The 14,826-nt window shown below is 41.7% G+C and overlaps 1 protein-coding gene across 2 annotated transcripts; it reads right to left on the bottom strand.

The window, feature by feature from the left end:
• Nucleotides 1–513: 513 nt before the first annotated feature.
• On the bottom strand, nucleotides 514–14,815 carry LOC134660333 (zinc finger protein 433-like). Of its 2 annotated transcripts, XM_063516082.1 has the most exons (10): nucleotides 14,681–14,815; nucleotides 12,874–13,001; nucleotides 12,497–12,571; nucleotides 11,659–11,788; nucleotides 10,062–10,183; nucleotides 9,444–9,540; nucleotides 3,247–3,399; nucleotides 2,805–2,906; nucleotides 1,153–1,248; nucleotides 514–697 (listed from the first exon to the last, which is right to left on the bottom strand). In XM_063516082.1, exons 1-10 carry the CDS (start codon nucleotides 14,798–14,800, stop codon nucleotides 557–559), a joined length of 1,164 nt encoding a protein of 387 aa, XP_063372152.1. In that variant the 5' UTR covers nucleotides 14,801–14,815; the 3' UTR covers nucleotides 514–556. The 2 variants fall into 2 exon arrangements, with proteins under 2 accessions (XP_063372152.1, XP_063372153.1); XM_063516083.1 differs by lacking the exon at nucleotides 1,153–1,248.
• Between the last annotated feature and the right edge of the window lie 11 nt (nucleotides 14,816–14,826).

Below are 14,826 nucleotides of genomic sequence, written 5' to 3'. Positions count from 1 at the left end.
CGAATAGAATAATTTAAGTAAATTTTCGGTTACCGATGAAGTTAAAGTGACGTCACAAAGTTTGTGTCTCCCCCCTCCCCCATGTCACAATATGTCACATTTTCTTGACCCCCTCCCTCCCCCTAAACGTGTGATGTAATTAATGGATGAACCCTATTGGTTGAGATTCTTATACACGCCAGTATACAACGATACGTCAAAAAAATTAGGCTTTTTTTATTTGTTAGCTAGATTCTAATAGCGTTATTCATAAACGCTCGTAAAGTCTCTAAAAGCCTTTGATAACCGTTTGTCCTTATCCGTCATTTTTACCTTTGTGTTTGTTAGAAAGGGACAAAATTTAACAGATGTTTGCTAAGTTTTAAGAGTAAGGGGGTAAGAAATTAAGGTTCGGTTGCACCTAACTGTATGTCACCATTCCAGTCCCAGACCAGACGTGTGTGTGTGTGTGTGTGTGTGTGTGTGTGTGTGTGTGTGTGTGTGTGTGTGTGTGTGTGTGCACACGGAGGCTTGGCGCATATGTTGCAGGCGAATGGTTTCTCCATAGTGTGACAGTTTACTCCCGCTTGAGGTTCCGCCGGCGCGGCGGCGCGGGCATCTTCATGTGGACGTACTTGACGTGCGTGTGAACGGAGGCCGCTTGTGTGAACGACTTGCCGCAGATACTGCAGGCGAATGGTTTCTCACCCGTGTGAACCTGGAAAAAACGTATGTAACGTGTGTAATGTTTAGTTTGAATCCCCGGACATGGGGATAGTTTGAATCCCCGGAAATGGATGAAGGATATATCCTGTTAAAAAATTCTAAATTCATATTCTCTCACACAAGTATGTATACTAAAACCTATATCCCCTTCCAAAAAGGAAAAGTCAGGTTGTAGTCTGGTATCTTTTTTATTTGTTTATGCTTGTTTAAGGTGAAATAAAAAGTTTATGAAGTATTGTTTTATATTATATTACGTATTGTATTACGACCGGTCTGGCCTAGTGGGTAGTGACCCTGCCTGTGAAGCCGATGGTACTGGGTTCCTATCAGTATAAGTATGTATATCGTCGCCTAGCACCCATAGTACAAGCTTTGCTTAGTTTGGGGCTAAGTTGATCTGTGTAAGATGTCGCCCCGATATTTATTTATTTATTATGAAGTACAAACCGTGCTGTGTACGGTGAGCGCCGACTTCTGCGTGAAGGACTTGTGGCACTGCGCGCACTTGTACGGTCGCTCCCCCGTGTGGGACCGCAGGTGGCACTGGAACATATGTAAAATAATAAATTGTCAGTAGATGTAGAAACGGACGGCTAAGGCATAAAAGTTTTCAAATATAGATGTTAAGGATTCTAGCTTTAAAATAATTTTGCCTGGCAACATTATCGTTCAATCTTAAAAAATAAAACTACCTTCTTCCTTTCGTATCGCGAACGAGTAATGTCGGGTGCATCTTGCTGCGCTAATTGTTTCGTGGAATATTGTCGTGTCGGTTCATCTAAAAGGTTGAATTTCGTCTGCAAATTGTGTGTAATCATTGTGGAAGGCTGATCAGTTGAAGAAGCACTGCTCCTGCTCTATTTCGGTGTCCACGCTGGTCTAGGTAACTCGGGTTCGAGGTAAGTCTGGACGAGCCGAGGGTCTGAGGAGCCTGTGCCAGCCCACACCGAGAGCTGCGCCATCATCTACAGCTCAGCAAGGTGAGTGCTTTCAACAATTGACCTAGCCTGTCCTAAGTTTCGTGTTATATCGTCTCGTTTCTCATCTCGTAATTTGTTCGAATACAGTCCACATCATTTTAAAATATCGAAGTAAAATAATCCCATTAACAATAGAAAATGGTCAAATTTCGAACAATGATTATCTTGACACGACATTTAATTTTTTCGTCCTGTCCAAATGCTTTGCATCGATAATGACATGTTTATATTTATGGCTTATATTTTTTTATAAATGTCTTACGTAAATCTAAAGTGTGGTTCACTTACGTGTAGCAGCATGGGAGAGACGAATCGTTTGGGACACTGTGGGCAGCTGTTGGGCTTCTCCCCTGTGTGCGCGCTCGTGGTATTATAGTTCTTATGTCGCGGTTATAAGGTCCACTTACGTGTAGCAGCATGGGGGAGACCAATCGCATGGGACAACGTGGGCAGCTGTGGGGCTTCTCCCCTGTGTGTACGCTGGTGGTATTATAGTCCTTATGCCACAGTTTGAAGGTCCACTTACGTGTAGCAACATAGGAGAGACGAATCGCTTGGGACAACGCGGGCAGCTGTGGGGCTTCTCCCCTGTGTGTACGCTGGTGGTATTATAGTCCTTATGCCACAGTTTGAAGGTCCACTTACGTGTAGCAACATAGGAGAGACGAATCGCTTGGGACAACGCGGGCAGCTGTGGGGCTTCTCCCCTGTGTGTACGCTGGTGGTATTATAGTCCTTATGCCACAGTTTGAAGGTCCACTTACGTGTAGCAACATAGGAGAGACGAATCGCTTGGGACAACGCGGGCAGCTGTGGGGCTTCTCCCCTGTGTGTACACTGGTGGTATTATAGTCCTTATGCCACAGTTTGAAGGTCCACTTACGTGTAGCAACATAGGAGAGACGAATCGCTTGGGACAACGCGGGCAGCTGTGGGGCTTCTCCCCTGTGTGTACGCTGGTGGTATTATAGTCCTTATGCCACAGTTTGAAGGTCCACTTACGTGTAGCAACATAGGAGAGACGAATCGCTTGGGACAACGCGGGCAGCTGTGGGGCTTCTCCCCTGTGTGTACGCTGGTGGTATTATAGTCCTTATGCCAGTTTGAAGGTCCACTTACGTGTAGCAACATAGGAGAGACGAATCGCTTGGGACAACGCGGGCAGCTGTGTGGTTTCTCCCCTGTGTGCGTGCGCTGGTGGTATTTCAGGATGGTGCTGTTCTGTAAGTGAATATGTTATTTTAAAATGACTTTTTTACTAACGTGTACCTTGTCGGAATGCACTAAGGTTGATATTGGTCTGTAGCCTAGCGCGTCAGTTGACGTCTTTGGTTTAGGTTGATAATAAAATCCAGATTATTTTTCATACTAGCGATTTTTTGATGATATAGAAGGCAAATGATCAGACTAATCGCTTGATGGTAAGTGATTACCTGGCTCATGGACACCCGCAACACCACAGGGGTTGTTAGTGCGTTGCCGGCCTTTGAGATTGGAGAAAGCTCTTTTCTTGACAGTCGTTCTGCTCCTAACTGTACCAGGGAGCCATAACTAGCCTTACCTTGCACCTCTTCCCGCACAGCTCGCACATGACTACCCCCCCATACTGTTTCCGCGCGTGGTGGGACGCTTTCCGTCTGACACTCTTCACTTGGAGGTGGACGCGCTCGTAGTGGACGCTCAGAGAAGCCTCGGTTAGGAATGTTTTGTTGCACTGTGGAGGGATACAAATATTTTTTCATTCTATTCGAAAATAGTTATTTAAGTGCGAAAAGAGGAAATTCGAAACGAGTGGCGACAAATTAACTCCCTTCGGTCGTGTTTCTAATCGACACGAGTTGCGAATTACCTATTCGCACATGTATCGTTTTACAGTACATATGGCACTTTAAACTTTCGACATAAGCACGGAAAGTGCTCTTTCCCGCACTAGTTCGGGAAACTTTACTGCACTTTTCTGTTCAAAGACACTGGCTACGCCATTGTGATTATTTCATACATTTTATATTTAATTTTAAACTTATTTTTTAATATATATCATACATACTACTCGAACGTACCTTTTATATATTTCATACCTGGCAATATCCTTTCCTAACCCCCCACTCCCCTCACCTGCAACCGCCAGTGCAAAATAAAACCTCACCGCGGGCGCGTCCAAAAAGTTTGCATTCCTCCAATTAATCTCAAAATCAAGTAAGAAAGTACTCTAATAAGATCAGTGACGTCACGTGTAACCCTGTGCATTGTGAATTCATCGAAGTGTCGTGTTTGTGCCGAAATACGAACTCAAAACTTGGAGTCGGCGGTCTACGTGCTATCGAGGTTTGTCCTGCCCCTCCACTGTTGGTCCTTATCGATCCGGATCCTACCTATATATATTTCATTATTTCACACATATTTAAATTACTCATACACTCAAAAATATAATTTATACGTATATATCTTAAAATCACATAACGTGCCATCAACCCATCGTACTTTAATTAGTTCGCATCACGCTTGTTTCATCTTATTTCGCAACTAGTTATCAATAAATACAAGTTATTTAACTCATTCTATAAGATTTAAAGCATATTTTTGGTAAATCACGCATATTTCATATAGTCAATTGTAAAAATTTGTTCGCCGCTTGCACCATCTATACGTACCTACCCGCCATCTTACATTTTAATACAAGCCGCGCACAGTTCGTCGCTTTCGTGTTTTTGATTTTGCTACTCTCATTTTATAATTTTACGCAAATTACGCATACCTAACTTATTACTCATTGACTTATTACCAATATGGGGGGAGGCAATAAATCGAAAGATGGTTCAAGCGAAGATGATGTCATGATTACTTTTCTGGAACATAAAAAACAATTTCTGTTTCAAATAATTCAAGAAGTCTATAACTTGAGCTTAAAGGTTTCCGACGATGTCACACGCACTCAATTCTTAGCTAGGGCTCAATCCGCTGATAAAACGCGTTCAGATTATATTGAAACAGTTGATAAACTTATGATTGAACAACTCAAAGAAAATCCTGAGGCTCTGCCGAGTTATAGTATTTTAAATACATTTGACGAGTTATATTGTTACATTAAACAAAAGGAAACTACACTGAGGCAAGAGCTTGAGGACCAAAAGAAAAATAATAACTTTAACACTAAGTTGCCCCCGCTTCAACTCATAGGTTTTGATGGTACTCCTACTAAGTGGCCAGTATTCTATGAACATTTCCGCAGTGTCATACACACTAATACTCGCTTAACCAATGCTGAAAAGGTCCAGTACCTAATAGGATGTCTCTCCGGCAAAGCACTTAATGTTTGTTCTGGAATAACCGCTACCTCTGAAAACTATGACATCATATGGCAAGCTCTTCTAGCAAAATACCAAGATACTAGGGTACAGGCTTCTGTCTATCTAGACCAGATGTTACAACAAAAGACTGGACAGTCAGTCGATAATATACTTGATAACTTTTGTTCCGCTGAAGCAGCATTGCAGCGCTTGAAAATTGATAACTTATCAGATTTTATGATAACTCATATTGCCTTAAGCAAATTGGACAAAACTATGATCGACCTGTTCGAACAGGCTCATAGACACATTGACATTCCTAAATTTAGTGATTTGAAGAAATTTCTAACTGAACAGAGTAAACTCCAAGTACTCCACGCGCCGTCTCGCTCTCAAACTCAAACTTATAATAATAATACTCGCACTCAGATCACTAACAAACCCGCACCGCAAATTAATAAAATTAAAACATTCTGTACTCAAGTTACAGTTCCGCAACCTCAAACTTCCAGCAAGTCTAACAGCTCTGACACTGTCACTCAATCTCGCCCATGCAAAGTGTGTAACTCTCAACTCTCTCACCCGCTATTTAAATGCGAATATTTCTTAAAACAAAACACTCAAACGCGCAACGACATAGTTCGTCAACACACATTTTGCATAAACTGTTTAGGTTTTCATCATATCAATACATGTAAATCAACAAATAGGTGTTCGATTTGCAATAAGAAACATCACTCTCTGTTACACTACGAGACCCATTCGAATACAACGCATTCCCCGCGATCAGCTGATTCAGTAAATGATAATAATAACAACAGCTCAGCTGGCGCGCGCGCTTCAACAGCGCCGCTTCCAAGCACTAGCACCGCGAATCTTCCGTCTCTGTCTCACCCGCCGCGTCAGCCGCGCTCGCCTACTTTCAATCGCAATATCCGCAGATATCGAAAAAATGTACTTTCAAGTGAAACTTTCTCCTGATCATCATTCATTCCAAAGAATTTTATTCAGGTTTGACGCTAATTCACCGATCGAAATATATCAATTTAATAGAGTTTGTTTTGGTGTTTCCAGTTCACCATACTTAGCTTTGCGTGTCGTGCGACAACTTGCCGCAGATAGCCGCGATTCATACCCGCTCGCCGCTTATGAAGCCGAAAACCATATGTACGTTGACGATTATGTTAGCTCCGTTGATAACGTTGATACGGCAGAAAAAATATATAAGGAAATGACCGCTATGTTCAAATCGGGAGGTTTCAACTTAGTCAAATGGATTTCAAATGATACTCGCCTCATGTCACGCGTCCCATTCACGCAAAAAAGCCCTCTCGCTGTCAAATTTGATGACGACCCCAACGCTGATACTAAAATCGTAGGTATGCAATGGCAGCCTACTGACGATCAATTTCACTTTAAAACAAACATTGATTTTCCAGAAACTTGCACCAAACGCTCAATTCTATCTGTCACCGCGCGCTTGTTCGACCCGCTAGGTCTAATTAGCCCGGTCGTAGCTTATATGAAATTACTCATTCAAGAATGTTTTAAACTTCAACTCGATTGGGATGATGAAGTGCCCGACTTCATTGTCTCCAAATGGAAACAATTCCATCAGGAACTTCCACACTTATCGGAAATTAAAATACCGCGCCACATTGGCATCACGTCAATAAACAGAATAACCCTAATCGGATTCGCCGACGCTAGCCAGCAGTGTTATGGAGCTGCGGTCTATGTACGCGTAGACTCAGATGAAAACTCAACCGCGCAGTCAGTAGAATTACTCACCGCTAAATCCAAAGTTTCCAATCCGAATAAAACCCTCGCTCGCTTAGAACTCTGCGCCGCTGTATTACTCGCAAAATTGATAAATTCCGTTCGCGACGTCCTAAGTAAACGATGCACTATAAATAAAATATACGCTTTTTCAGACGCTACTGTAACACTCACATGGATTCATTCACCCGCTTATAAGTTTCACACATTCGTAGCTAATAGAATCGCTCAAATAAATGAGTACTTACCCGCTTCCCACTGGTACCACGTCCGTGGTGTAGAGAACCCGGCAGATATTGTTTCGCGGCCTGTAACGCCAATAGGATTAGTAAATAACTCACTCTGGTTCCACGGCCCGCAATGGCTGTCCGATCCGATTAATACTTGGCCTGTAAAAGAATTTAAAATAAATAATAACAAACATGAAGATTTACAAGAAATTAAAATTACATCGCTTCCCGCGCAAACTGTATCTACGGACTTTGCTACGGATGAACCCACTCACCCAATTCGCGACCTCGCTGTAAGATGTTCGACGTGGACTAAATTCATTCGCTCACTCGTATACGCATTCCGTTTTTCAAAATTACTTCACTCTCAAGGTTCCATAACTCCATTTGACTTAGAATATGCAGAATACCGCGTACTACGCTACGAACAAGAAACACATTTCTCTCGCGAGCTTGACGCTATTAAAAATAACAAATTAATTCCCAGTAAATCAGTTCTAAAACTGCATCCATTTATTGACGACCAAGGGCTCCTAAGAGTAGGAGGTAGACTCTCTCATTCTCAATTAGGTTTCGACCAAAAACATCAAATACTGTTGTCCGCAAAAAGTAGAATAGTATCGCTTTTAGTAGATTATTATCACTCGTCGAACCTGCATACTGGTCCCGCCTTAGTACTAGCACTAATTAGACAAAAATATTGGATTTTATCCGCTCGAAATTTAATTCGTCAAAGAGTACACAAATGCAACTCCTGTTTCAAACTTAAACCGTTGTCTACACAACCGCCGATGGGTGACCTCCCCGCCATCCGCGTCTCTCAAGTAAAGGCATTTGTACACACGGCTGTCGATTATGGCGGACCGTTTTATATTACTCATATACGCCGTCGCGGAGTTAAAAGCCACAAGGCTTATATCTGTCTGTTTGTTTGTTTAACAACAAAAGCCATCCATTTGGAATTGGTCTCCGATCTGAGCACGGACTTATTTCTCGCCGCTTTTAAACGTTTCATTTCACGCAGAGGTCCGGTTTCAATTTTATATAGTGACGGAGGTACAAATTTCATTGGTGCGAAACACAAATTAAACGAAATTTACCCACTTATACAGTCCACTGATTATAATAACTATTTGAGTAATTATCTTGCGCAACACAAGATTCAGTTTCAACACAGTCCACCTTATGGTCCTAACTTTAACGGTTTGAGCGAAACTAATGTCAAGTCAGTCAAAACTCACTTATATAAAGTTATAGGTAATCAAATTTTAACCTATGAAGAGTTTAATTCAGTTTTGGTCCAAATTAAAGGGCTACTTAACAGTCGTCCGATTTGCGTCCTATCATCGGATCCTTCTGATCCGACCGCGTTATCTCCAAGTCATTTCTTAAATATCACTCCACTTAAGTTTTTACCCGCGGAGAAAGTTGATATTAATATTCCAAATCATATGTTAACTCGCTATCAGCTTCTAAATAAAATTGTACAGAGTTATTGGAACCGTTTCAGCATGGAATATCTCACTTCCCTTCAACAACGCGATAAATGGAATTCACCTTCCAAACCTGTGAGTGTGGGAACAGTTGTTGTCATTAAAGATGATAATGCTCATCCTATGTTCTGGCCTCTCGCCGTTGTCTCAGAGGTCTTCCCAGGAAAGGACAATGTCATTCGCCTCGCAAAAGTAACTACTTCTTCAGGAACTTATGTCCGTCCTGTAACTCGGCTCTGCCCGTTACCCACGCAATAATTAAATTTAATATAGTACAAATTTAGTATCAAAAAAAAAAACTCTTAGTATTAGCTTCTATAATAATATTCACTTACTTTTAACGCAATGTAGAGGAAACCTCTAGGCGCCCCGAAGTTGGCTACGCCATTGTGATTATTTCATACATTTTATATTTAATTTTAAACTTATTTTTTAATATATATCATACATACTACTCGAACGTACCTTTTATATATTTCATACCTGGCAATATCCTTTCCTAACCCCCCACTCCCCTCACCTGCAACCGCCAGTGCAAAATAAAACCTCACCGCGGGCGCGTCCAAAAAGTTTGCATTCCTCCAATTAATCTCAAAATCAAGTAAGAAAGTACTCTAATAAGATCAGTGACGTCACGTGTAACCCTGTGCATTGTGAATTCATCGAAGTGTCGTGTTTGTGCCGAAATACGAACTCAAAACTTGGAGTCGGCGGTCTACGTGCTATCGAGGTTTGTCCTGCCCCTCCAGACACTTTTTTTTATTTCTTAATGAAAATGAAAGTGAATATGAGGAGTAAGCCAAAAAGAAAAGTGAAAATGATTTCCTTATAGGTGATGTGAAAAGCAGTGTGTTTCAATGTACGCCCTCGCCGTAAATAAGTCATTTTACTCCCTAGTGACACAATATATATACTATTATAAAGTTTGGTAGGCTTGTTGCGTGCGTTGTATTATGAGTTAGGCCTTACCTCATCGCATTTAGTCTCTGGTTTGCTGTGCCGCTCCTGAGTATGGGTCCTCAGCAGTTCATCACTCGCCAGGTTTTCCCCGCACAGAGTACACGCTCTAAACAGAAAAATATAAAACTTTAAGTACATTGCTGTTCTAAAACTTGTTGTCCTATGCAGAATAACCTGTGTGACGTGTTATTAATGTGAGCCATTTGGTGTATTCTTATCGCATTTTTATAAACTCTGTGTGTTTAAGATGTCTGTATTTATTGGAACCTGTGGAAGTTCTAATTTTTGTGGCAGCGTAATTTAGGATACCAGACTTCGGGGGTCTTTACGAAGATAAGATAGTGACCTTATTCAGAGGTCGTGAGCCGTGAACGTGTGCCTATGTCACATACACTTTATTCTTTAATATGTGTTAGAAAGAGATTCGGTCCAAGAACAGTTCCCTGAGGTACACCAAGTACTTGCATTTTACCAATATATGAGACTTCAATCATTTTCAATTTTATAAACTTCTCCACGCTTGAGTAGATAACCGTCTAAACGTTCAATTAACTCACTTTTTAACCCCAAACAATTCGAGGCTGTATACAAAAATGAAGAGTGAGTCGAAAGCCTTAGTTAGGTCACCTCATGCTAGGGTTGCACACGTTGTCGGGCGCCGTGAACGTGTGCCGCGCCATGGCGTACGAGCTGGCGAACTGCACGCCGCACGTGCTGCAGTTCAGGGAACCGGATTCGTTCTCGGAGTTCTACAAATAAATAATGAGAATAAACTAGTGGCTCTGTGAACTGTCGATCTTAAGAACCCCCATGGCTGCGACATTTTGAAGAAAATTCCAAAAACTGAATTGACAAAAAAGTTATATTTAATTCTTGAACCTGCTCACAAAATTTCACGGGAATCGGTTGAGAAATGCGAGCTGTAGAGGAGACGTTCGGACATACGGAAGCATTTTTACCCAAGCGTTTGAGACGTTCACTAACGCTTCGGTCAATAAATATTTAGAGACATTTTATTTTATTGATTCATAAATTTACACAGCATTACAGCGGACTAATACACTGTGAAATTTATAATAGACAGTATTTATACAAACAAGGTACATGATACAGTCTAGAAAGGAAAAACAGAACAAATGTGAGAAAGAAAAACGAATACATGACAGAAGATTCACGCTTATCTATCGCCTCACAGAACTTACACAGATCCATCCAACAACTTGCAAATACATCACATTCCGGTGCTGATGCGAGATGCGAGGAGCGCAATAATGTATTGTAAAGCACGGATAAGTGGTGATTTGCCATGGGACGTAGTGCGTCTTTTAGGTACATCTAATAGGTGATTACTTCGTGGTGGAAAATTAAATTGGGCCTTCTTAGCCATAGATGGAACCAGGGATGTTGCGGATGCAGACTTTTTGACATCCGCGGATGCGGATGCGGATTTTTAAAGGCTCACATCCGCGGATGCGGATGCGGATGCGGATGTCAAGATTAGGTACTTAGAAAACGTCAAATATTACATTTTTAGTATTTTTTTATTAAAAAAACAAACGTTTAGTATTTGAGCAAGAATATAGGTGCGTTATATTTAATAAACAGTAACTTCGCCGACTTTTCTGGATCTAGACGATTTCGTTATAGGTAATGACGAAATTACCTAGCACTTACGCCGCCGCTAAGACGTTCCTGTACCGACTTGTTCAACATCCGCATCCGCATAAGCTCCGCATCGATTTTATGCGGATGCGGATGCGGATGTTGAAAATAATGCGGATGTTCCGCGGTTGCGGATGCGGATGCGGATGTTCGCAACATCCCTGGATGGAACGAACAGGCGTACGAGCTGTGTAACCAGTTCAGGGCAGTCCGAGTTCCCCCGTAAGACATTACATCCAGTAGCCAAGAGCCCGTAGTTACGCCTTACCTGTAAGGAATTAAATCCTAAAACGCCTAGCAGGAACTTTGAAGGGTACAAGTATGGGTAATAGCCGTGCATCTTTTTATACAGGGACCGCAGACAGGCTTTCTGGATTTTTCCCAGCAGCAAGACGTACTTGTCCTGAGTATCTCAACCCCATCCCACTGGACCCCTTAGTCACTTTTTTTCGTAGGTCATATTTCAGTTTACGTATTAAATCTTACGTATCCTATCGATGTTTAGCTGTTGTAACCGTGTGTAGAAGGCTGTATAAAGGGTGGTATATACAAGTGTGCAGACCTGCTTGTGCGCTCTAGTCTTGTGCATCCTGAGCCCGAAGTCCCCCTGGAAGGTCTCCCCGCACACGTCGCACGAAGTGTTCTCGGTGGGGTGCTGGATGCGCACGTGCGTGCCGTGAGTCGATGGTTTCCTAAAGACACGTTCCGAATTAAACGATTATATTTAAAAATCCTACATGGGACCAGTTGGGAGCGTAGATTCGAATCCTACCGGCTGCGCCAAGTACTCCTAAAAATATAGCGAACAAATCAATCAAACGTCAGGATCGAACAATCTGTTTATTTTTAAAGACGGGTAACTAACTAACTAACTAATATGGCTCCGCGACCCAAAGAGGGTATTGGGCTCCGAAACGAGAGCACACCACTTTTCCCCGATCCTGCGCCGTTTCCTGCCAATTATCGGCTTGAAACTGACTTAAAGACGGGTAGACCTTACAAATATAATCCCGCTGCATACACGCAAACATGATATGACAACAGTCAGGCCGGTGAGTTTGAAACAAGCCTCCTGGCAATAAAATTAACCTGCGTTGTAGACTTTGCTTTAGTCGATTGAATATAAAATGACTGAGAACTTGAGATTGAATACAAAAAGAGACGATAAAAGCGATTTAGTTTAGCTATCTTTTTTTAAAGCACGTCAGTGGCAAACAAGCATTCAACTTGCCTAATGATAAGTGGTAAACGTAGCAGGGACGTTCCACAGTTACGGGCCGTTACGACGAAGAAATTCTTTAAAAACTTTAGTAACTCGATACGAACACGGAAATTCTTGGGAATTTTTAAATATAGCTTGTGTCACGGCTCGTAAAATAAATAATACACTTAACACTCACTTGAAACTGGCTCCACAATATTTGCAAACGTATTTGAAGCCGCTGTGCTCGCGGAAGTGCGTTATAGCGTGGTACCTGTGGAAAATGACTATTCAAGACCTTAAAAAAACGTATTCTTATGACAAAATTGGTCAGACTGTTACACAGAAAAACCGGCCAAGTGCGAGTCGGTCTCGCGCACGGAGGGTTCCGCACCATCGACAAAAAATAGAGCAAAAAATCGTGTTTGTTGTATGGGAGCCCCCTTAAATATTTATTTTTAGTATTTGTTGTTATAGCGGTAACAGAGATACATCATTTGTGAACACATCATTAACAAATTGCCCATTTGTTAATGATTTCACCTGTTTCACACCTTTTACGCACGCGTTACACACCTGTTACTGGCCACAAAGCGGCAGTCCTTGCACACAAACTTCAGACGGTGTGTTTCGGCGTGCGTCCGCAGGAAGGCGGGGATACGGAACCTCGAATAGCACAGCTCGCACTGCTGAGCTCCCACACTCTGTAAACAAATAAATAATAAATAAATAAATAAATATTATAGGACATTTTTACACAAATTGACTAAGCCCCACAGTAAGCTCAAGAAGGCTTGTGTTATGGGTACTCAGACAACGATAGATATAATATACAAATACTTAAATACATAGAAAACACCCATGACTCAGGAACAAATATCTGTGCTCATCACACAAATAAATGCCCTTACTGGGATTCAAACCCAGGACCGCGGCTTCACAGGCAGGGTCACTACCCACTAGGCCAGACCGGTCGTCAAATATAATGTAAAGTCTATTCTTTTATTCGGTAGACTGAAATGACAGTTAATATTATGAACATGAAATGTCATTTCATACTAGAGTCTGGCTAATGAAAGTTGAGCCTGAGATAACGCGGGAATTTCAATAAAAACAGCACCTGGCAATAAAATTACTATGAAATTAAATGACAGCTTGAAACTGACAGCTTATTTGATAGGAAAAAAAGTTGCCATATAAAAAGTTTTAAATAAATCTCAGGCTCAACTTTCATTAGCCAGTAGGGTTGCCAGATGGTCGGGATTCGGCGGGATTCTCCCGATTTTTAGCATGTGTTCCCGATTCCCGACAAAGTGAAAAGTGTCCCGAAAAACAGCATCACGTTATAAAACAATAATTTCAAGTTCTGAACTGTCGTCGAGCGAACCAGCGACCCGCGTCGAGCCCGTCAGCGCGCGCGCGGGGCGCGCGTGGCTAGATTGGGCAGAGCAGCTGACGTAGTGCCAATAATGTAAAATATTGTTGTTTTTAATACAATTAATTTAATTTGAATGGTTCATTTTCCCGACTTGAGGCCCAAAATCCCGAAAAATTGATATTTTTTCCCGATAATAGCGCCTTTCGATCTGGCAACCCTATTAGCCAGACTCTATTAACTGTCATTTCAGTCTACCGAATAAAAAAATAGACTTTAGATCCGTGAATCCCAAAGGGGCTGGCTTCGACCACCTACACAACACTGATTTAAACTTCCACGATTTTTACACATTATTAAATTGTAAAACTGGACTTAATCGCCTATCTGCCTACTCACACTGAATAGGAAAATGTGTACGTCTGTGTGTAAGAGAGTCAGAAAAAAATAAAATACTGAGAGAAAGATAGTGTGAGAGTATAAACACATTACATACATGATGCTTTAAATTATGATTTTTGAAAGTAGCTTCAGACGAAAACCCCTTAAAGCACAGCTAGCATTTATACGGGGAGTTAATATAGTTCGAGGAGTTCTTCCGGGCAGCCATGTTTTAGAGCTGCTGCTCAATAACCCAAATATATCTATACGTACGATGCAGTCACAAATATGTGAGCATGGAAGGGAGTCAAAAGTACCTACCTATAATCACCAATGTGGAAGTTCAGCTATAATAGTCAATGGTGGGGATGGAGGGTGAGTAGGAAAATGTGTGTCCTAAGAGAAAGAGTGACGAAAAGGAATTAGTGAGAGGGAGATAGCCAGAGTAAATAAAGAGGGAAAGAGTAGAAGAGACTTTACATACCCCGCACCAACTATGCTTCTCTGTTTGGCCTAAAGGTTGACTGGTAGAGAATGCCGTGTAGCATTAAGTCCGCCTTTTGTCACTGTATATTTTATACTGTGCAATAAAGTTGTAAATTTAAAAATAAGAGACACAGTCCTTACCGGGTCATGATGCTTTAAATTATGATTTTTGAAAGTAGCTTCAGACGAAAACCCCTTAAAGCACAGCTGGCATTTATACGGGGAGTTGACATAGTTCGAGGAGTTTTTCCGGGCGGCCATGTTTTAAACGTGCTGCTCAATAACTC

The sequence above is a fragment of the Cydia amplana genome, chromosome 26, assembly GCF_948474715.1.
Source record: "Cydia amplana chromosome 26, ilCydAmpl1.1, whole genome shotgun sequence".
In the NCBI taxonomy this organism is placed as follows: Eukaryota; Metazoa; Arthropoda; class Insecta; order Lepidoptera; family Tortricidae; genus Cydia; species Cydia amplana.
Note: the sequence above shows the minus strand (reverse complement) of the source record. Positions and strands in the feature narration are given on the sequence as shown.

What these genes read in the sequence shown, in the direction of transcription:
- LOC134660333 (XM_063516082.1), bottom strand. Translation starts at nt 14,800, where the DNA reads ATGGCCGCCCGGAAAAACTCCTCGAACTATGTCAACTCCCCGTATAAA. An exon ending in ATTTAAAGCATCATGACCCG is followed by an intron (nt 13,002 to 14,680) that starts GTAAGGACTGTG and finishes ATTTGTTTACAG; the next exon opens with AGTGTGGGAGCTCAGCAGTG. An exon ending in TCTCTCCTATGTTGCTACAC is followed by an intron (nt 1,249 to 2,804) that starts GTAAGTGGACCT and finishes CATATGTTCCAG; the next exon opens with TGCCACCTGCGGTCCCACAC.